The sequence below is a fragment of the Erpetoichthys calabaricus genome, chromosome 9, assembly GCF_900747795.2.
Source record: "Erpetoichthys calabaricus chromosome 9, fErpCal1.3, whole genome shotgun sequence".
In the NCBI taxonomy this organism is placed as follows: domain Eukaryota; kingdom Metazoa; phylum Chordata; class Cladistia; order Polypteriformes; family Polypteridae; genus Erpetoichthys; species Erpetoichthys calabaricus.
Genome location: NC_041402.2, coordinates 833,234 through 857,451, shown reverse-complemented (window position 1 = coordinate 857,451; position 24,218 = coordinate 833,234). Strand labels below are relative to the sequence as shown.

At 46.8% G+C, this 24,218-nt stretch overlaps 2 protein-coding genes across 4 annotated transcripts in view; both read right to left on the bottom strand.

Moving 5' to 3' along the window:
- Positions 1-21,706, bottom strand: part of dolpp1 (dolichyldiphosphatase 1) — a 33,210-nt gene extending 11,504 nt beyond the window's left edge. Inside the window, exons 1-4 of the mRNA XM_028809063.2 lie at positions 21,521-21,706; positions 11,966-12,066; positions 7,307-7,391; positions 5,570-5,669 (exon numbers count right to left, since the gene is read on the bottom strand). Coding sequence (XP_028664896.1) covers positions 5,570-5,669; positions 7,307-7,391; positions 11,966-12,066; positions 21,521-21,596 — 362 coding nt within the window. The 5' untranslated portion in view covers positions 21,597-21,706. The remainder of the gene's footprint in view (positions 1-5,569; positions 5,670-7,306; positions 7,392-11,965; positions 12,067-21,520) is intronic.
- Positions 1-24,218, bottom strand: part of miga2 (mitoguardin 2) — a 532,313-nt gene that overhangs the window by 429,381 nt on the left and 78,714 nt on the right. The gene's annotated exons all lie outside the window — the stretch shown is intronic.

The following is a 24,218-nucleotide window of genomic DNA, read 5'->3' as shown; positions in this document are numbered from 1 at the left end:
TCGGCTCTGTCCTCTCTTGCACAGACCATCAGTATTGGCAGTCCAGTCTAGTTTATCATCCAGCTGCACACCCAGGTATTTATAGGTCTGCACCCTCTGCACACAGTCACCTCTGATAATCATGGGGTCCATGAGGGGTCTGGGCCTCCTAAAATCCACCACCAGCTCTTTGGTTTTGCTGGTGTTCAGGTGTAGGTGGTTTGAGTCGCACCATTTAACAAAGTCCTTGATGAGGTCCCTATACTCCTCCTCCTGCCCACTCCTGATGCAGCCCACGATAGGAGTGTCATCAGTGAACTTTTGCACGTGGCAGGACTCTGAGTTGTATTGGAAGTCCGATGTATATCGGCTGAACAGGACCAGAGAAAGTCCAGTCCTTAAGGGACACTCCTCCCAAGAAAGAGCCATTTTTATTGTTGGGGGCTCATGGCATTGGTTACTGGATGGCCTAAACCAAACACACACACACATACATACACACACACACACACACACACACACTGGTATTGAGCGCCGCCTGCACAGCCCACCACTCCCGGACTGCTCCTGATTAAAGGCCAGAGAAGATCAGATAATGGAGGCCACAGCGCCTTTGCCCTTCCTGTCACTTACTAATGGCACGTTACTCCTCCCTGTGCTGCCACAATTTGAGGAGTCCCTCCTCTCCCACAGGGCCAGACAGCAGAGAAGTGACCGTTTACCCATACCAGTGTCCGGTATTTACTTGATTCCCTCCTTCACCCAAGATGTGTAGACAAAGTGAGGGAGTTTCATGCAAATAAATGAATAGGACAGTCAGGATATAAAGCCTCCATTAATAACGCCCCTCTCTGATCTCCAAGTCAAAAAGCTTCACGTCAAATCAAACACAAAAAACAAAACAATACTTTCAATCAGGATATGAAAGCTGATGAGTTGTACCCATAAAGGATGCATCTGTGCGAGGCAGTGAGCGTCTTCACTCAGGTGGTCTTAATGCAGAAGTCAAGCAGAGGTGTGGAAAGGTCGACGTCCAGAGGTAAAAGGCTTTTCTTCCAAATTAGCTGTGGCCCATCTGTCATTTTTGCCACGTTCGGGTTTCGGGCCTCATGACATTCCCCCAGATAATCTGGCCCCGATGGTCTCAATCACATTAGTATATGCCAGACCCCTCATCTTGTCCGAGTGTACCCAGCTGCATAGGGATGGACCCCTTCCACCTGACCACTGAGTTCTAAGCTGACAAATCATTCTAATGTGGGGTTATTACGTGAGTGCATACAGTGTGACAAACTATTATGCAGAGTCCCACGGCCATCGCATCTGCCAGAAGAGGTAAGCAGTTCACAGTTTGATCACAGATCACCAAAGCGGATCTAAGCAAGTGACCAAAATTCATTCAAAACGTCACCAGTCACAGTCCAGAGAGACAAACGGTTACTTATGCCAAGCCCTCCATGTTTGTGTTTTCATGGAGAGCTGAGATAAGGTTTCTGAAGCAATGGACTTCAATTTGGGGTCTGCACTGAACAGCAGCAAACAATATAAAAATGTCCGTAAGAAAACCCTCCACATAATCGAAACGTCAGGCACCCCCATTGCATGTTCACAATGCCCCCGGCACCAGTGCTCCTGCTCGATTAAATGAACCACTTCAGGAAAATCCTCTCAAGAACAAAAATGGAGCACACTCAAGTGGGACTGGTTCTTCTGAATTGAAGACTCGGCGCCCCCCTCATTTACTGGTGTCACCTCGTGTTGACATTACAGAATGAGAGGTGCGGACAAGTAGAGATTAAAACTTACATGAAAGCAAATGAAAAGATGGCCAATTGGAACTTGTGAGGTGCTTCAACAAGCAGAAGGTGAATTTACCACAGCACTGTTACAACCTGCTGGATGAAAGGCACCGAAATACGCTGCTGTGGCTCAACGAAGGAAAGAAGAAGCAGATCTGCAATTCAAAAGCTCCATCCCATATTTTTTGCGGATATGAGGATTTTCTGGTGGTTCTTATTTAACGCTATTTTAGCAGTAATGTGCATGTCTGGGGCGCGGTGAGCACATGACTGGCTGCCTGAAATCTGAATTGTGTGACACAAGTCACTTGACTTTTAATGGAGGTTTCGATTTTGTTTGCTGTTCTTCAGCGCCAGCTCTCATTGAGGCCCACCCGATCAGAAACTTTCATCTCCATTCTTCATGAAAACATGAGATTAAACGTTTTCTCAGCCATCACTACGAACAACATGGTGTAAGTAACTCTTAGAAAATGATGATGGAGTGTTCTTCTAAGAGCACACGTATAAAGTCTGACCAGCACACGTCACCAGATGCCAGCAGCACTTGGGGTATTCAAGATTCAGCTCGTCTCGCTGCTCTGCTAAATGCTGAATAAATCCAAGTGCTTAAATCCAACAAATGCGTCAGTGTAACCAAGTCCACATTTATATAAGTGTTAGCACAAAAATAAAATAAAAATGAGAAGTTGGGCAGCTGTCAACTGCAATCTGAGCCGAGGAAATTCATTCCACAAAAAATGTTTGGGGTTAAACAGCTCTTGAATGTCATTCACCTGTTGGCACAGTGGTTAGCGCCGCTACCTCTTGGCTTTGAATCCCACGGCTGGTCATTGTCCCAGTGGGCTCTGCATGTCCTCTGAGTGTCTAACTGGGGTTTTATCTCACATTCCCAAAGATGTTTATTGGGTAAATTGTCAATGACAAAAAAAATTGACAACATGCATGTGTACCCAGCCCATCCAGAGCCGACTTTCTGCCATGTGCCCACTCAGCTTCCTGTGAGCCTGAACTGGATTAGGAAGGTTTATGTCGTTATACTAAATTAGAAGGAGTTTACGCTGAGACTGTCAGATATATGTAATGAAGAAGCCAGGGCGGGCGACTAGACACGGTGTCATTCTTTTACTTTTATTATCATCTTCTTTAGTTAAGTGTTTGAGGTGCTTGGATTGTTGTATGGTGAGCCTAAGGGTGCGGGGCCACCAACATCTCAATGTGTTACTTTAAGGACTAGCAGGCTGGAAGCAGGCCACCGAGGAGTTGATTCCTGTTCAGTTTTTGCTTTGGGTTTCAATTTGTGAATTCTGGAAGTTCTACTTTTCAGTTTTCTGCTTTGGTATTTGTATTCTGATTTTTGGGGACTGAAGGCTCGATTTTACTAATCGTTGGACTTGCCTTTGTTGTGCAATCCTTTCACATATTTTCTGTTCTCGTTTTGCCTTTTGTTTTATTAAAACTTTTAAATCATCAAGAACACGGTTTTAATATTTAGGGTCAGGGGTTTCTGTGAAGTTTTCTTTAGTCTGGTCCAGCTGATTCTGGATTCTAGGCCTCACGAGCGCGTTCAGGTCTACATTCTTTTGTTTAAGACGTTCAAGAGCTGGCAAATCAAACAGAATAAACGGGCGTCGGGGATGAAACCCTGGAGGGCTTTGTCAGTGCGTGTTGAACTGCTGTCAGATGCAATTCTGGAGCTGGCCTGGCACCCAGCTACTACAGGGCCAAAAGAATGGGAGGAGCAGCAAGACACAGGCTAAATAAAGAGTAACGACGGAGTTTGACAGGCAATATGAAAACATTAAATGGTAACGCAGTATCACATCAGTCCATGATCCTGCAGGGACTACCATTTTATATGACAATTTGATGTTAAAGCAGCTGTGTCTCAAGGCTTTAAGATGTTCCTGGAAATGCATGAAATGTGACCAACTCCTTATCTTCATTTGTCACCACAACAGACAATATTGCTGACATACATCACCTAACCCAAGGTGGCTGATCTGTGCCATTCTTTACAGTCGAGCCACCGAAATGGGCTTCAGGAAGCGTATGTCTTCTTGATGTCCTGTCACCTGTGAATGTGCAGTCTTAGGAAGTCCTTGCCATTAAGTCCTACAGTAGCAGTAGGGAGTCATGAATCTCAACTGAAGCTCCTTATCCACTAAAACACCAGAAGGGTGGCAATGCCCATCAAGTAAGGCGTTACAGCAGGCTGGGCTCAGTGCTCACATTTTAAACTGTTTTGAAGCCACGTAAAGACAACTTGCCATCTTATGTGAAAGATTTCTGGGGGGTTTTCAAGGACCACCCATTGGGAATGAGAAGAATTACAAAGACCCGTAAGAAACTAAACTTCCACTAGGGTGAAATGGAGAAGCAGCTTGACCGCCAGTGCCCACCTGCTCCACTTCTAGAACAAACCGGAGACTTTGGGAATCTTCAGTTCACATGCTGTAAGTGGCATGTGTTGGTGGTCTCTTATTTAGCGGGGCCACTTATATTGTTTGATGTTCTACATTTTGTAGACATTAGCGTGTTGTCATGATCCCGCTTTGTAATTCATTTTGCATGCCTTTATTTTTAGCCCACTCTGACATTTTCCCCCACCATTAGGGGTTTTAATACAATATGTTCTTATGTTCATTTTAGTTCACAGCTTTTCTCAATGCCATTTTGCAGTGCAGTTGCTATGGCATCACCAGGGGTTCAACTAGAAGTGTGTGGCACATGGCGTCACCGACTTGGCGGTATAAAGGTCAGTGACATGCACTTCCTCGTATGCGAGTTCTTCAGTCGCGTGTGCTTCATGTTTAATTCTCCGATTTAACAGACACATCACTTTGTTTCCCAGTTTTCTGCTTACTGGTGTTGGTGAAACAAGCGACGGACTTTAAGTTGAATCACACACAGTTGTTTGTTTTCATCCTCTTGTAGTGCTGCTTTTCTGTCCGTTGTCAGACATTATGGGTTTGTGCTGGGTGAATATGGGGAAGGAAAAGAGTGCAACACCAGCACCGACTTTTGTTCTGTCTGCTCCCTTAGAATGGAGGAGAAAACACCGAAAAGACCAGAGAGGTCAAATTCATGGCCTTCCCAGTCTCAGCCCTAACCAGACGTTAGCTAGCGTTCATTCTCAGACCAGCGTCCGAGGAGAATGGAGCTCCGCATCTCAGAAGTTCCTTTTTGTTTTTAGGAGCTTTGGTGCTACCTTTCCTCATCCTTCAGGTAACAAAATTAAAAGGGGCATCCACCGGGACCCAAACGCTTATGACACACCGTTTACTCACAGACGTAACATGCGCAGTACACCAGAAGCCGTTTGTCTCCCTTGTTCCTGCCGTGAGGACTCAGAAGAACGCCTGTGAGTTTGCCTCCTCATCTTCCAGTCTTTCTGAACATAAAGGACTGGAGAATCACAGAAACGTTGTCAGTCTGGACCACTCAGTGATGGCGTCATGCTGCTGTTTTGAAGCACAAGCTCCTGATAAGAAGTTCTTTTTTCTTCCTTCCTTTGTCCCCTCTGACAGTTTGGTTTATCTTGGACCCCAAGGCTTTCCAGGTCTCCGTGTGCGTTTGTTAAAATCCATTTCTTGTTAGATCTGAACTTGCGTGTGTAGAACAATTTTATGAGGTGCTGATCACTTTCTCCTGGATGAACTTCATTACTTAGCCACATGGGTAAAGGTTGGGTAAATCGATTCACATCACAGTCACCTCGGTAACATTTTAACAGTAACCATTAACAAACCATGAGAAAATCACAAAAATAAAAATTAAGACCCCCTTACCGTAAATAAAGGAAGAGGAATGAGTACAAGAAGAAAAACCAAATGAACTGCGCGTGACTGGAAGGCATCCCATATTCTGTTGTGACCGTGGCATGAGCACCTAGGGGAAGGAGGACAATGAGAACATTAGAAGCTTTCATGACCCAGTCGCGCAGACTGCCTGCGATTCCCAGTAAATCACACAGCCTCCTTTGGGACCGGCGGCTATTCAGATTCTGAAGAGTTCAGTTAATGACACCAGAGTGCGCGTGGAGCCCTCGAGTGTCTGGCGTGCTCTTCAATCAAATAAGAGGTGACCAGTCAGTCCAATTGTCACTCATTTTTTAGTGAATAGAACAATTGTGACCAAAATGGGCCACTTATGCCAGCCAGCTTCTCCAAAATAAAATCGAGATTTGAAGCTCCCTGAAGTCCAACTCTCCATCACAATCCACATATCTATTCTTCTTTGCATGAAGAACAACTTCCTAGCATTGGTGTGAAATCTGCTCTTAAGTTCCCAACCACGTCCTCATGGTCTTGTTACAGGATTTATTTGAAAGTAACTGCCACCTCCTGCCCTGTTACTCAGCACCCACAATGTCGTTCTATCACATGATTACTTCCAGAAAGCGGCATGGCGCCCCCTGTTGTCGGCAGTCAAGTGTCACAGGCATGGTATACACAACTAGGACTTCCTAATGAGGGCATCACGTTAAAACCTTCATTCTTAATAAAAATTCACGCACAACATGGTACCAGAGAATGCCGATGACTGATTTCATGACAAGTAGCGGAGTGAAAACTAAAAAAAGGCCACCGAATACTGCATATCCAACCGCTAAAGGAGCCCATTTACCAGGATGTGCGGCTCTCGCTTTTACTCAAGTTCATCCTCTCCATGCAGGTGGACTCACTAGCGCCACTCAGGTGGGACACAAGACCTCCAAATGGCTCAAAGCCTCTTACTACCGACCTCCGAGATGCTGGAGTTACATCTCAGGACCACTACAGTGAGCCAAGAACAGGGCAGACACTGAAGCCACCCAAGTTAGACCCCCTCATTCACTCCATGAAGTCCAACTCCCATCTGGAACAGCATTCAAATTGAAAGTAGACAGGAGGATATTAGGGACCTGACCTCAACCGGACGCCATTTGAGCTGAATGGCCCGCAAAGCATTGGGGTGTCTCTGTATAGCACGTCACAGAGTGTTGTGACATCACTTCAAAGAAAGCAGACCACGGTGGGCACACTGATGCATAGTATTCTCTGTGGTGCCTGTCAGACAGTTGGGTGGCATGATCTCAGTGTTGGGTTCTGCCAAATGTAGTAGCATCACTCTCTTCACTTGACAGGACTGAATGATTTACGAGTTAAAACTCCAATTAAGAAAGCCTTAGACTCAAACTGGAAAGATGGACGTTGCAGTATTCGCCTCAAAATTTTCTTCACGACTCCATAAGGTCCTGCCAGCCATCTCTGTTAGGCCAGCGTCTGATCCAACTGCCACTGGTTGAGTCTTGGACACTGTCTGGCCATTAGGAGTGAAAGTCTTTGGGAAACAGGCATCTGGGGAAAGATGGAAAAGCTACACCACCTAAACTCAGTGTTACATCTGTAACAGAGGCTGTGCCAGCCCAGTTTGGAGAAGGTTTAGCCACTTTGCTGTGTCCTGGTTAGAGAAAAGCACTCTCTGGGATGAAACTGAACCAATCAATGTAAAAATCACGCAACTTATTAACCTCCGATACTTACCTTCACACGGTCTGGTTTCCTGAATAATGTTCTTTAGCACCCAGTTTACACCTTCATTTAGGAGGAGTCCTCCGAAGAATGTGATCTAAAGAAGACACAACATTTTCAACACTCCAGTGACCGCCACACTGTGCTCTTCTTCATCAAGGACAGGCTCAGAATGGCCTGCTTGTGTAACTTTGCACAGAAGCTACAATGCATAGACAGCAGCATGTGATCTACTCCACCCGAAAACAATCATTTCAGATCAGTTACTTACCCTGTGTCGTCTAACCAAGAAAATATTTTAAAGAGAATGGGGACCACAAAATTCTTAGAGCAATGCACGTCAATGGAGCCCAACGCTGAACAGCAGCAAACAAAACCAAAATGTCCCTGAAAAAGAGACTTGTGTTGCATGATCCACCTATCCAGTCATATGCTCCAAACATGGGCATGTGATTGGATGAACGCATCGACAGATTGGCAGATAGGAGAGACACTGTAAGACCGAGGGGGAAACTCCGCTTTTACAGAAGTGCAGGAAGCACAGAAAAATGATCAAATAACAATAAGTAAGGCAGGTATGAAGGAGCCCCTCCTGACACGTCTGCTGAATAATCTGATGGTTGAATATTACATTACACACAGGACGTGCAGCATTGTTAACAACTGGCAAAACTATTTGTTAAATAGACCACTTCCTGAAAATTCCCTCATGCACAGCGGGAGAACATTAAAACGGAATCAAGCTCTAGAACTGAAGAGCCGCCTCGCCCCTCACTGTTGGTCATTAAACCACACATCCGGCACTTGCAGGTTTTTGTTTGTGAATACGTGACGCAGAATTGCTTCTCCGGCGCTTGTGGAAGGGAGTCGTGGACGTGCATCTCTTTAACTGTTCGTGTCTACTTGTACACGTCTCTCACACCATGACGAGCAGCGTTGCTATCACAGGAGGTGGATGGCAGCCGATAAATGAGCAGGACTCCCAACCAATGAATGAGGTGGGAAGGCACATCTCCAATTCAAGAGTTCATTCTCATTCCGTATGCTCCACTTTTATACCAATTTTCCAGAAAGTGTGTGTTTGTAGCACACTGTGAGAATATGTCCCTGACATATGGATTATATCAGATGAGACTTGTGAGATATTTCTTTTTACCACTGGTACTCACTGACGCCGGTGGGATCACGAATTTTGTTTTCTTTGTTTTCCATAAAAACCTGAGATTAACACTTTTTTCTTGGCCATCGCTATAAACAACATGAGGTAGGTGACTGACGATATTTGTTTTTTTCCTCTTTTGACTGGAGTACCCCCTTAAATGAAATGCATACATGTTGATGAACACCCGCAAAATGGAATTGAGCAATCTGAATTATTTAAAAAATAACCACAATATACGCCGAGTTCTTTAACGTTAGACTTGGGATGCTGTTAGCTGAAAAGGAAGGAGAAGAAAACAAAAACTCCAGTCAACAGCATTAATGGAGAAACAGGTCCTCTGGAGACCATGGCCAGTTATAACAGGCCAGTTTGTGGTTCATGTCACACAAAAAACCAGTGATTTAGCACGCCAGCCTGAATGAACACGCTACCCAGAGGTTACTGCTGGCTTTCTAACTTTGGGGTTCGCTCTCAGTGGTTGGGGTGAATTGGTCAGCTAAATCCTTGCATGAAGGCCTTATCTGTGTCCTCACTGGAGAGTTTGTGGGGACAGAAAGATTCTAAGTAAAGGAAGCCTCAATGAAGTTCCTATGCCTGGGAGCTGGCATCACCCCCTGTGGACTCCGATGCTTAAACAGGAGCCGATTCTCGAGTCCCGGGACAGGCCCTGCACATACAGTGCACTCAGATGGTACTCGGCCCCCTTCACTGTCTGCACACTTTATGGTGTTGTAGATTTCATTTGAAATGGACAAATTGGGGCGGCACGGTGGCGCAGTGGGTAGTGCTGCTGCCTCGCAGTTGGGAGACCTGGGGACCCGGGTTTGCTTCCCGGGTCCTCCCTGCGTGGAGTTTGCATGTTCTCCCCGTGTCTGCGTGGGTTTCCTCCGGGCGCTCCGGTTTCCTCCCACAGTCCAAAGACGTGCAGGTTAGGTGGATTGGCGATTCTAATTTGGCCTTAGTATGTGCTTGGTGTGTGGGTGTGTTTGTGTGTGTCCTGCGGTGGGTTGGCACCCTGCCCGAGATTGGTTCCTGCCTTGTGCCCTGTGTTGGCTGGGATTGGCTCCAGCAGACCCCCGTGACCCTGTGTTCGGATTCAGCGGGTTGGAAAATGGATGGATGGACAAATTGAAAATTTTTGCCCATCAGCCTACACTCAGTACCCCAATAATGGCAAAGTGAATACATGTGATAAGAAAGGTTTGCAAATTTATTAAAAATCAAAACCTGAAATCTCTCATTCCCAGTATTCAGACCGTTTGCTGTGACACTCCAAATTGTGGTCATTATTTACAGAGGTTACAGGTCGCTGTTAGACGACAGCTCAGAGAGTCTGGGATGCATTGTGTTATGAGGATGCAATAACAATAATATTATTATTATGATAAAACATATTTTAGAAACTAACAGTTGTACTTACTACAGGTTAGAAGTAGTATAGACAAAATCTGAGAAACTGACTGGGCAGCTAGCCTGGGGGAATACAGGTGGGCTGAGATGAAAGACCATTAACAAACTGGCAACAAGGTTAGCCTGGAGTGGAAGGGACACGATGAGTTTATAAGCCTTTAGAGGGGTTAGGGTTTTAGGAATAGCTACATGGACTCCAGTGGGCGGAGTCATGCGTACTGCACTACGATACTCCTCTGATCTGGAAGGTACGTCAAAGAAGGATTAACTATAAAGAGATGGTACAGATAAACTCTCTCTCCCTCTTTAGGCAGTCATATCCAGACAGACAATGCCGCCTGTTTCTGCCACCCTATTCTCTACCCAGGAGGGAGTGAAGACCAAGTCAGACCAGAGACCACTGAACATTAGACAGACAGCCACCTGGTAGCCTATTATCAGACTGCATTATTGAACTCTGCTATTGTGAGCATATTATCCACAACACATGAATAAATACGTAACATTCTCTCTTGCCTGATCTGTGACTCTTAACTGCCTGGAGTTCGGCATGTTTGTGTGCCTGGGGGTCAACTTCCTGGCTTTGCTGATGTAAGCAGTACCACCACCAGCGTTAACACTGACTTCTTTCTCCCACGGCTTCAAGAGGCAGCCCAAGGAAGAAGCCCAGCCCATCCTGGTCACAATGCAATAAACAAAATGGATGGTCTCTGGAGGATGGTGGATTGTTCCAGAACCAGTAAACAAAGGAGACAGAGCTCCTGCTAACTTGAATACAATTTTGGCTCAGTACGCCGATTCTTGTGCTGAGCACACCAACGTGTTTTATTCAGTTATCTTCTGTTTAGCACAAAGTCTACAATTAAACATAAAGTGGTCATTTGGCTGGTGCCCCAACTCTCCCTGCTGGCTCCTTGTGGTCTGCCCATTGGGTCACAACGTTTAGATGTAAAAGAAAGGAGGAAGTGGTGAACTACAGTAGCAGCCAATCCTGACGGTGTGGTAAGAGTATGGGATTGGGGGCATTCTGCTATGGGCCATGTAATAAGGAGCATAAAGCAGAAAACGGGGTCATCTACTCCGTCGAGGGCTTGAGGAAGGCCCTCAACCTGCAATTGCTCCCTCCTGGCTATGACGTTAATCTGCATCCAGGTCGCTCAACTCACAGGAGAACTCGGAGGTTGGTGGCAGGACTGGCACTCTAACCACCGTAAAAAAAAAAAAACCTCACTCTGTTCCAGAGTGGTGCACTTGGGTCCCAATCCAGGTGACTTGTCATGTGGTTGGTGTGGCAATGCGCCATCATTGTTTTGTCCTAGTTGGCCAACCTGCAGCTTCCACTTCCTGAACTGAAGAGAGGACCCTTGACCAATGAATTAAAGGGGGGGGGGGGTCTTGAAGTCAAAAACTCAATCCCACGGGATTTGTTTTTCTGGTTTATGATGTGTACAATTTTTTTGAATGCATTCATATAATAATATTTTAGCAAAAACTGCATACGCTTGGAGTGTGTGACTGGATAAACTGACAAGTGGATTACGTGACACGCGTAACCTGGCAATACCGCCTCCCCATGGACGTTTTCATATCGTTTGTCATTGTATAGAATTGGTCACTACTGTCTCTGTTGTATCATAAAACTGTTTCAAGTCGTCGTTCTCCATGAGAACAAGGGGTTAATCATTTTTCATGGTCATTACTACAAAACACACACGGGGGTAAGTAACATAAAAAAGACACTTTTGGGTGAAGTATTCCTTTACATAAGTGATGTTTAGCTTTCTATTAGACAGCATACATCAACTTCACTCACATTTTCAAGTAGTAGCATTAAAAAACGTATCATCAGTGTACGTTGCAACATTACTCTGCACTGTGAATTATTTAATATGTGCATTAAACATTCTAAACGATAAAAGATGCAGAGCAGAGCAGCCTATGGACCTTTCTGTGTGCCACTGCTCCCTTCTTCTTATTGCCTTGCCCAGTTCCATCGCCGTCTTCTGCAGAGAGAGCAGCTTTACTTCCTTAAATCTCTGAACTCTGCCCCTTGGCAGGGTGGTCTGCCTACACAAACATACTAAACGCTGAATACTTACCGTGTGCAGTTCTCTTTTAAACACAATCAGCGTGACGAAGCCGACGAGAATGAAAATGGGAAAGAGGCTCAGATAGGCCAGCAGCTGTCCCGTCAAGTCATCTGAAAGAGAGTGAGACGGCGGTTAGTCGGTTGCACAAAAGATGAAGAGTAGACACACACACACGTCCCTTCGAGTCTCTAACAGACATGAATGCTGCTGAATGGCACAGCACCGCTCTCCCTCCCAAAGTCGTCATATGATGCACAACTTCCTCGCCATTGCAGTTAGTCAGTGGGCTGCCCAACAATCTCAGTTACCTGTCCAGGTAATCCACAGATACCGACTCCGGGGGTGGACGGGCACTGCTCAAAGTGAATCGGATCATTTATTAACTCTTTTAGGGCGGATGTCGACTTTTGTCGACAGGAGGGGTTGAAGGCGAATGTCGACAAAAGTCGACATCCAGGGATAGGGGGCGACAATCAGCTGTTAATGGCGACAAATCTCTCTGTCACGTCACAGGCATTCCCTCTGTGCTTGGAGGAATGCTAGACTCGTTGACTTGGCAAATAATCCTTGCGTGTGCGTGAGTTGCGAAATGTAAACAATGGCAAGATGGCATCGACATGTGACAAGGGAGCGAAGCGAGTGCAGAAAAGAAAACACTCGGCAGACGATGTTTTGCGCATTATCGCGGAGTCGGACTCTTGATTTTTCAGAATCGGATTTTATTGGCAGTGATCAGGAGATTGAGCAAGAGAGTGAGAAGCCGGCATCAGCTGATCAGACACCAGCCGATGCCGCGCCAGCGGATCTGCTGCCAGTTGAGTGCCTTCGCGCAGCCGATGCATCTACGGCAAGGTTCGCATGGGATAAATACACAGACATTGATCCGTTGAGAGCCGATATGGCTACCGGAGTTTACAAGACGGCATGGCTTGCTGTTGGACACGACAGATCACCAGCTGCTGTACTTCAGGCTGCTCTCTCCTGATGCTGCTTTTCAGCTACTGTCAGACGAGACAAACAGGTAGGCAGAGAGTTTTTTTGAATCGCGGGCTGTGTTTGCATCGCATTCTCGTTTTTCAAAGTGGAAACCCACAACGAAAGACGAGATGAAGCACGCTATGGCATTACAAATAGAGATGGGACAGAACTGGTGATATAATGTCAGGGAGCATTGGTCCAGATGTGTTTTGTCCCCTGGTGGCTTTGGACAGGTTATGCAGCGTGGTGATAGGTATGTACTGCTGCAAAGTTTTATTCACTTCTGTAATAAACAGAAGCAAATCCCATGGGGTGAGCCAGGCTATAATGCCATACATAAAGTTTCAGAAGATGAAAAGAGGTGACAATACAGTTTTCATGCAGGCACAAAACTTGGTGGCAGTGGCATGGCACGATGGCAAATGGGTGACTTGTCTCTCTACAGTACACACTAACAATATATGTGAGAAAGTGCAGCAACAGACAATTGAAAAATAGGCACCAAAGCAACACGTATTGTAAGGAGTGCAGTGTGGCAATGACTGAAATTGGCTGCTTTGAGCGAGATCAGACTGCTGTGTAAAATGTATGTGATATGTATGTGAAATCAGAGAGTATGCAGGCTCATACAACATGCAAGACAGTAACATTTGTCAAAAGGAAATATTTTTTGTTGATTTATGTTAAACAATTGCTTTGTGTTCTTTTTTAAAAAATGTTAGTTTTTGGAAAAATATTCAGCCCTGGGAGAAAAGAAACAAACAAAAAAATTAGCCCTAAAAGAGTTAAGCTACGGTAGAACTGCGATTATCTGAGGTAATGTGGACCAGTTCTACCTCGGATAACACGTCGGCTGCGCCATTCCATAATGAAATTAAGCCAATTTACAAGGCGCAGCATCACTTTTCACGTCATGGTAGTGTTGGATCGGTACTAATATTTTGACTTTGGTATCGATACAGCGAAACCCACCCCGTCTAACTGCAGACTCCCTGGTGCCACATGCCATCGCACTGCCACCCTCTTGATAGACGTGAAGTCCTAATCACATGGAAGCAGCAATATGTGGTTGATACCGTATTCACAACTCACCGCATGCCAAGCAGCGTATTACACTTTCAGGTTTGCCTCGGTAAATCGGGGCACAGATAAGCGGGGTGCTAAGGCACTGTGAATTTTCAAAAGGGGCTCCGCTCTTTACATCACCTTGTGCTGCACACACGGCACGATAAACACCTTGGAGTTGGTGAAACTGCGCATTCAGTCTTCTGATTCGTCACTTAAGGCTCCTGTTTTAGTTCAGCCATTTTCTCGGCTCCCTCCTGGATGGTAACTGACCTGCCTGCTTTTGAAGATTCACGCCACTTCTTGCTTTCTTTATTTTCCCCCCTTGATAAGCACTTTAATGACAGCGATATGCAAAGTGAGCCAACAGATGACCAGCCACCTCAGGGGTCTCAAACTCATCATTTTCCTTCCAGGAACTTTCTTAATGAGGGGCGATTTCTTGCCGTTTGAGAAACGTTTGGGGTGGCAGAGCGGAATCAAATCACACATTTCACTAACTGTTGACTTTTTTTTTTTCTTCTTCTGCATAGCCCACCCAACAGTTTTGTGGACAGGAGCAGACTGACATTCCTCAGCCCTTCTTCATGTAACTTTCAGGTACTCGATGAAGCAAACATGTGCCAGTGACATCAGCTTGGTTGGCTAACCTTTGGCACCAGTTTTATGGATCAAAGAGAAAAACAAACAAACAAACAATGAAGGGTCTGAGATTTTAGACAGCAACGGCAAAAGAACGCCACTCAGTTAAGACCCTGTCATATTACACGATATTTCAGTCACAGACTTGGTTTTCATCATCTTAGCGGGTCAGGGGCCATCACGGCGCACTCCCATGAGCACCAGTGCCGCACACAGCCGGCACCCCCAGAGACTCACCTCAACAGAATCAAACAGGATGGCTTTATGGGCACACAGCGGGCACTTGAGGTCCAATACTACATGGTAAGCGTTGTGGAACATGACCCGGACACAGACAGGCAGACACGTTTAAATCGCCCCACACACATTTATTCAGGGTCTCCATGGTATACAAACGCACTCCTCACAAGCCCCAATACCCCTCAGTCCAGGCCCACACAATGTCTTCTCTCTCTCTGTCTCTTCAGACCGCCTTCTTCTCTCCTCCAGAGACCTTGTCCTTCTTCCACCCGACTCAAGTCCATCTCTGGAGGGAGGCAGCCCCTTTAAATAAGCACCCAGATGTGCTCCAGGTGTGTTCCTGGCAATCTCCCACCGACACACCCCAGTGTGGCAGAAGTGCCGGCTGTCTCCCTGGAAGCACTCCAGGTGTCCCTGTTCCTCTTCCCCCCAGCACTTCCTGGTGTGGTGGAAGTGCTGCGGTCCACGGTCCTCCAGGTACTGGGGTCCCCCTGGTGGTGACCACGGGCCCCTACAGGGTCCAGCTTCCCAGCTCTGTACCCGCGGCCCTCAGGGCAGTCGCCCCCTCGAGGTCTGGAGGAGGCACAAGCCCTCCTCCGATCTTCTCGGGCGTCCCGGCTGGGTACCACAGTGTTAAGCAGATATTCCAAAATGAACTTTACTAACAGGCCCGCAGTAATGACAAGAGGGCGGCTTCAAGTAGTGGGCAGTAAATATGCAACATCACACAGTGAAATGAAACTGCAGCCTCTCACCAGACCTCGCCATCTCCAGCAGAGTCACCTCGATGACACGGGTCCTGGCCGAGGTAGCCCCTCGCTGTCACGTCGTCTCCTAGTTATCAGGGAACAGAGCACAGCATCGCTGTAAACGTGGCGGTGCACAAACGCAGCTGTTGTCGACCCTCCATGATGGGTTTTCCTGCACTTCAGCACAAAGCCAATGGACGAGGAGCGTGGAGACATCTTGATTCTAGGTAGACACTTGTCAAGGACGCTCAGCTGAGATATTTTGATTAGCGAGTGCTGTAGAGATTTGTGAAATCTGAAAAGCCTCCATTTAAAAATATCGGCAACTGTCTTAAAACGGAGGAAGACTGGGTGGGACCTCAATTAAGGGTTAATGTGAGAAATCAGTTCACACGTTTAGGTGCTCGGCAGCCATGGCTGATGGCAAACACCAAGTGACAGAAACGCCAGCACTTGAGTGAACCTTTGCCAGCCCCTGCTCTCTGAAGTCCCGCTAAGTACGTTACATGACATCCATAACCAGAGGAAAAGATGCAAGCAAGAAAAGCAAAAAAGTCACAAACTCTGTAAGTGGCACAAGGCTCTAAACCTGCGCTCGTTAAAAACAACACTTACCTGCAGATGGTGACGACGTCACTGATCAGCAAAGCGCCACAATAACCAGCAACTCTTCAAGGTCCGGTACAGCCGAGCACTTGAAATCTCCATCGGGTGCTTCATTCAGACAAACAAGTCAGCCAAACACAGCAAAGTCTCCAGGGTTTGGGTGTACGCAGAGAAACAGCACTTCCATAACGTCCTGGAGAGCAGACATTTTGTTTGGAAGGCCACGACACGCACCGCTCTCACATGAGCGTCGATGACCTGAACTCTCCATCTCTGCTCACAGACAGAGCAACACTGTGAGATGTTGTTTTAGGTGTTGATTCATCTGTGACTACGCACCTGGACCTTTTGTGTTATCTTTGTATAAAACTCGCATTATAATCTTAGGTTAGAATGGTAGGGCAAGTCAGGCGGCAGATGGAACACAAATCCGCCCCGAGGGAATCGGCCAGCGCATACGGTAAGTAAACGAGCCTGACAAGACAAGGTGCCTGCACGGATTGTTACGATCAAAGCTTCTGGGACAAGCTGTTCACATCAGAGGAGTTAGCCAGCATCACAGGGTCTGGAGCTTCACGTGGCTCAAAGGACGGACCACCCGAGAACCATCCATCTCAACAGCGAAGATGCCACCCATACATCAGCCGCACTTCTCAGACACGGGTATGTCTTTGAATTCTGTGAATTTCCCCTTGGGATTAATAAAGTATCTATCTGTCTTTGGTTCTACACGTCACACAACATACCGGGTAAGCTTTTTAACTTGAACTAACAACAAGGCTTTACAACAAGACTTTGCTATTTTTAATTTCTACTGCTAATTTTAACAATGAATTATTTAAGTAAATGAGGGGCACCAGGTGTGGGCACAATGACGCGGAGTAGTTAGCAGCACTGGGAAGGCGTGACGCGCAGTGAGTGACGGGCCTCACTTGGGTGTGTCTGCCTTCAGTGCCCGACGCTGGTAAGTCTCAATGAGCACAGAGGAGAGGTGGGCACTGCAGGCCTCACTCACAATCAGTGCTGGTGTCTGTGTAAGAGTAGGCCAATCCACACACCATACACTTGGTGGGCTGCACTCTGAGTAACGCTGGCACCTGTGTGGTGTTGACCCTCCGCAACAACAACAACTGTCAATGGGATAAAACGCCATCTTGACTTGTGACCCTGTCTGGGCTCTCATGATATTGTAACGTGTTATTAAAAACGTTTTTGCATTTGCTGTACTAACAAACAGCATTCCAAATACATGATCACAGAATATGACAAAAATATTTCATCCACAAAATCGTGAAATTTTTATCACTTTGATCAAACAAAAAAATATGAATGCTGTTATTAGGAATGAGTGCCCAAAAAAATAGCAAAAGGCCTTCAAAAAAAATCCCATAAGCCAGGCCAGAGCCTTCCCAGATACAGGCCTCACCCCAAACAGCCTGAGCCCAAACTCTACTGGCAGGCCAGGTCCCAAAAATGGAAAAAGGGCTTTTAAAGTTCAGAAACACCAGAAAACGTCCAAAATACATCAAAATGCCACTCAAGGTATCATAAAACCTCTGGCTTGAAAGACAAGTTTAGTTCTACATCTTTGTAAATGAAGACATTTATTTGAAAACACAAAAGGAGCAAAACTGACAAAAATAAGACAAAAGGGAAAAAAGAGTTTTCTTAAAAAGGCAACCGAGAGCAAACAAATGCCAATATGAAATCCAGAACCAAGAACCAAAGACTAAAGCAAATAAATGAGAAGAGCAGAAAAATAACAACGCAAACTGCAGATGACAGTCCATGAACCACCAAAGGGTCAGCTCCTCCTCAAACCCACCGTACATATACAGGGTGAGGGCGGTCACAGGAGAACACGTCACACAGAGATGGCAAATAACAATAAAAGTAAACAATGCCTACAAATGAGATAAAAGAAACAAGTGAAAGTAATAAAAGCCACCGGCTGAAACATGGAAGCCCCGACTTTCCAAAGAGCTCACTGAGTCGTCCACCACGCCTGAATGTTGCACCACTTGTGCCTTTTCTCAAAATGCCAAATTCAAATTCTCCTCCAAACTTCACATTATGCCACTGGGGCCGCAATCGGCGCCCACCACAGACCTTTGAGGCCATCACCTGAGAGAGTGACATCTCCTCTGTTCAAACTGCACTGCCATTGTATGTCCCTTATAGCGCCTTTCCACCATCTGGAATGATCACTTGACAGACGGTTCAAACTTTTAAAATAAAGAAACACGCATTTCTCTTTGATGAATCCAGCGCCAGAGACCCTCCATCTGTCTGATGTTCACAAAGACATTCACTCTCGCGGATTCCAGAGGCGTTTGATAAAAGAGTCCCAGCTGCCCTCTGTGCTAATCCACCACTTCATCACGCACTGGTCTGCTTTTGACCTACTTCTGCTCTCCGTGTCTCCTTTAACGTCGCCACATCTCGGGCACAAACTAAAGGAGGCCACCGGAGGCCTGGTGACTTTCAGAAACACGTGGGCGCAGTAAGTGACCCGGTGCCACTGCTGTTCACATTGGGTAGAATGTGACGTCTGGCACAAACAGCAGCCTGAGCTGGTGCCCAATACCAAGAACTGGAGAGCTCAGCCTTTGTTGCACAGATTACCCTTCATTAGCACACACAACTAGAAATGACAAAGTCACCCGCTCCATTTTAAAGGGCACCTCACCCCTTGGTGTTTAAAGGAAATGCATGAGCTTCCATTTTTGACTTTTGACCATAGCAGCACAGGAATGTTAAAAGTAACTTGGTTTAAGGGAGTGCGTGGCAGAAAGTGAACCAGCGGCATTCTGACTTGTAAGGTGCCTGCTGAACCCGTAAGGCCACGCTGAGACACAAACAAACATGGCGTGCTTTGGGGACGCAAGTCATGACAAGGACACTTCATCAAATGCTCAAATAACAAAGGTAAAGCCTTTTGGGTCCAAACGGTCACAAAGTGAGGCCTGGCCACTTGTTCACTTTCAGAGGCCCAACTGGCACCACATGTGCCCCAATCAAGTAGTGGGCACTCAGTCACCCTGCCAGCTGGGTTGACATCGCCCTCCACACTGAACTGATAGATAGATAGATACAAAACACAATATTAAATTAAAGAGTGATAACAATGCAGGTATACAGACAGACAATAACTTTGTATAATGTTAACGTTTACCCCCCCGGGTGGAATTGAAGAGTCACATAGTGTGGGTGATGAACGATCTCCTCAGTCTGTCAGTGGAGCAGGACGGTGACAGCAGTCTGTCACTGAAGCTGCTCCTCTGTCTGGAGATGATCCTGTTCAGTGGATTCTCCATGATTGACAGGAGTCTGCTGAGCGCCCGTCACTCTGCCACAGATGTCAGACTGTCCAGCTCCATGCCAACAATAGAGCCTGCATTCCTCACCAGTTTGTCCAGGCGTGAGGTGTCCTTCTTCTTAATGCTGCCTCCCCAGCACACCACTGCGTAGAAGAGGGCGCTCATCACAACCGTCTGACAGAACATCTACAGCATCTTATTGCAGATGTTGAAGGACGCCAGCCTTCTAAGGACGTATAGTCGGCTCAGTCCTTTCTTACACGGAGCATCAGTATTGGCAGTCCAGTCTAATTTATCACCCAGCTTTAAACAGCAGAACCCTTAAATATGGCAGCTTTCAGTACCCTGCATGTGCCATCCCAGTTTGAAAAGCTGGGAGAGTCAGCAGTTAAAAACCAGAAGAAAAAGCGACACACGCACAGCAGGGGGTGCCTTTGGAGTTCGGCTTGGTGAGTGAAGGAATAGCCCACCCAGAAATGGCGTTTTTCTTTTAAATGTTATTTACTCTGTGAAAAAATGTGAATCTCATGTTTGGATGCCGAGTGCACATCACACAATATATGACAGAATAGGTGTCTGTGGAGACCAACATGGGACAACAGCAGGTGTTTGTGTCACATAATCCACAGGTCAAGTCACCCAGTCGTATGATCACAATCTGAGGTGTCGCCTTTTCAGTTTAGTCACCTAATGGCCGGTCGATGTTTGTAATGTCTTCTTGTTAACGCCGTGAGAGTACCTCTTTGAAGGTTAAGACCACCAGAATCAAACATTAAAAAATGATCAATCTGTGATCAGCCACCACGACGACACCTAAAACGACACTCCACATGCCATTATTACCAATCCCATATTTTCAAAGTCTTGTGATAAAGGGTACGTATTGCACTGGGGGGCACCCTGGCGGTCAATTGAAGTGCCAAGCACAACTTCAAGTCCATCTAATCATTTTGCTGAACATGCCTATTTGATTAATTTTCTGAGTAAAATATGATCCAAAAATGAGGGTCCCCCCCGCAGCCCACCCAATGTCCCGAGTGCTCGACATCAAAACGAGTCCAACGGTATATCACATTTCGCACCGGCCAAAAACTTCAAATCAACTCTTAAACGTAACTGACCCAGTAAGGAGGAGAAGAAGAGAGCGGAGGCTAAATGACCGACACTGGGACAGGGCCACTTGTTTTAGGCTGAGCCACAATGGGAGACCCGGCAGGGGCAGGGCGCTGAACCGCTACCTAATGGACACTTGTGCGCCTTGACCGGCAGGGGGCCACACTGCCCTTCTACACGATTTGTTGCGAATGTTAACTGGGCACCGCGTAACGGCTTTAAGCGGGTATCTGTCCTAAGGTGTCCGGTCCGCTATTCACCTGGGTGGCTGAACGCAGCGCGGCCGCTCTTTCCTTCCTTGAAGGTTGCGCCGAAGGCGACCCGACGAGTGGCCCTGCCCTGCCCCTTCTCTCCTTTCCTCGGCCGCTCGCCGAATAGCCGGACTCCGCGAACCAAAGCGCCACACGTAACTACAAACCGCCAACAGCGGCCAGGCAAACCCCGACAAGAAGGTGACCGACCGGGTCCCCCACGCCGCCTCGGCTGTCCACCTCCTGCCCGCTTTGATAAAGTGGCGCCCCCGATCTTCAGGCCGCCCTCCCGTGTTTTTTTTTTTTCCTCTCTATAGTCCCCGTAAGCGCGCCTGCGCATCACAGCACACTATTTGGCACCCGCTCCGTGCCGTCTATCTGCTCACGGAGCCCCCGATTGCTCCACACGGTGTCTCACTATTTTGCAGCGGCGGCGGCGCTTCGGCCGAGTCCATTCACTCGCTGACAATCCCGCCCCCACCAGCAAAAACACACACACTGACAACACGCGAGCTGATCTCATCACATTCACAATGCCTCCTCCGCCACGCTCTCAAAATAACCAGAAGAAAAACCAGCGTTATCATCCCTAATACTTACCTGTGGGGTACTCGACGTGTGTGAGGGAAACTGACCGCCACCGAGCTGGGGCCAGGCACTCGTCCACCGCCGCCATCTTACCCGGATACCGGGCGCTGCCGACCGACCAATCACAAAGAAACGCCCGACTTGGTTCGTCCTATTAGAAAGCACGCTTCCTGTCAATCAAACTGACCAGTCACGGTGAACGCTCCGCATTCCTGGCTAGCAACCAGCAGCCAATCAAAAGGGGAAAACAGAAGTTGCACATGCAAGCAACCAATCGGAAATGAACGCCGTGTCAAGCCGGGCGCTGCTGAAAGAGCTGCGTGGCTGTGAAGAGGGAGCGCGCGTAGTGTGGCGTCTTATGAGCGGAGTCGGCGGTGCTGCGCGCAGGAGCTTCGGTTACAAAAAATAAAAACGAAAATGGCTGAAATTCATTTTAGGAAGGTACTCTGTTTGACGGCCCTGCGGCACCCGTTCGTTGTAAATTTACATCTCGCGTGTGTAGCGGTTGTAGTCATCTTGTGAGGCCGCGTCTCCTCCACGATCTTCCGTACACATAGCAGAGACGTCGGGCTTTAATACCTCGCAGCTCAGAATGGATTTAAATCTTTGGGGAGTCCTTGTAGACTTCATCCTCATCACGAAGACATGCAGGTTTGGCCCCTTAACAGGCAGTCGGGTCCTTTAATGTGCTGCCCTAGTGTTTGGGGGGGTCTGGGGCTACGGGATTTGCCGGCTCCATCACAGCACGGAGTGTGGAGCCACCAATAAAAGTTTTAACTGTACCAACACTGATATTTATTAGTAATACCGTTTAACATGTTACTCGAAATAAGCAATAAATGAGGGATTCGGCGTTACCAACGGTCAAGGGGGGCACTGAGAGCCGTTGAAGTGCCTTTGTGTGTCTGCTAGTTTTAATTTTAATGTCCGCACCAAAACGGAGTGAATGGCATAACATTTTGAACTTTAGATTTCTTTCAGCTGCTTCAGTTTGGGGTTGACACAGCAGATCATCTTCTTCCATCTCTGTCTGTCCTCGTCATCGTGCTCTGTCACACCTGTCACCTGCATGTCCTCCCTCACCACATCTATACACCTTCTCTTAGGCCTTCCTCTTACCTGTCAGCTCTGTCCTGAACATCCTTCTCCCAGTATACCCAGCATCTCTCCAAACCAACGCCACCTCGCCTCTCTGACTTGAGCTGACCCTCTAATGTCCTCATTTCTAATCCTGTCCGTCCTCGTCACACCCACTGCACATCTTTAACTCTGTCACCTCCAGCTTTGTCTCCTGTGCCATCGTCTCCTGCCCATATACCATAGCTGGTCTCACTACCATCCTGTAGACCTTCACTGTCACTCTTGCTGATACCCGTCTGTCAAAAATCACTCCTGACACTCTTCTCCACCCACTCCACCCTGCCTGCACTCTCTTCTCTTCACTTCTCTTCCACAATCCCCATTACTCTGTACTGTTGATCCCAAGTATTTAAACTCATTCACCTTCACCAACTCTACTCCCCTCATCTTCACCATTCCACTGACCTTGTTCTCATTTACACACATGTATTATGTCATGGTGGTCCTACTGACCTTCATTCATCTCCACCTCTCCGGTGTCTCCTTGTCCTGCACCCTACTGTCACTACAGATCACAATGTCATCAGCAAACATCACAGTCCATGGGGACTCCTGTCTAATCTCATCTGTCAGCCTGTCCATCACTACTGCAAATCAGAAAGGGCTCAGAGCCGATCCCTGATGTAGTCCCACCACCCCACGGTCACACTCCCCTCGTACATAACTTACGTACTTCTCTGCCACTCCTGATGTCCTCATACAACACCACAGCTCCTCTCTTGTCACCCTGTCATTTGCTTTCTTCAGGTCCACAAAGACACAATGCGACTCCTTCTGTCCTTCTCTAAACATCTCCATCAACATCCTCAGAGCAAACATCTCCTCTGTGGTGCTCTTTCTTGACATGACACCATCCTGCTGCTCACTGATCATCACCTCCCTTCTTCCACTACTGTTTCCCACAACTTCATGCTGCTCTACTCTACCAGAAAAGAAAACTCTCTTGACGACTCTCACTTTATCTTCATAGTTATAAAGAGAAACAGGAAAAACAATGGGGGTACACTTGTGATCATTCTAGAAAGTTCTACAATATACCAACATATTTTAGGATAGGTTTAAAAGTAAGAAGGGATTTGTCGTTTCTTTGTTCAGAATCTGCATTCTGGGGTCGTGTTAATGTTATACTTCAGGGTAACATTTTACCCGCCTAATCAGTTAGTTTGGTATTGTGCCCACCTTACCCATTATGCCAGGCTTTGCATTTCTGTGATTGTAAAATAAATAAAAAGCAGATGTGACGCTTACAGCCTCCTCTTCACGGCAGGAAGACTTGTCATTTTTTAGTCTTATTTACTATCTGGTGCTCCTCAGCTTATTAAGAGAATATTCCACCCAAAACATATTTTTCTGTGTCACTTGACCCACTTGTATGGTTTGTAGTGAGGGCAGAGGAAAAAAAAAAAAAAGATGTGCTGTTTTTGTGGATGACAGCCATTATAATGAAGTCTCAGATAGAGCTGGACCCAATGGTGACCAACAGCAAACAATACCAAAAACATCCATGAAGGAAATCACACGTTACTTGTGTCGCGTAATCCACACGTCAAGTCATCCACTCGTATGCGTT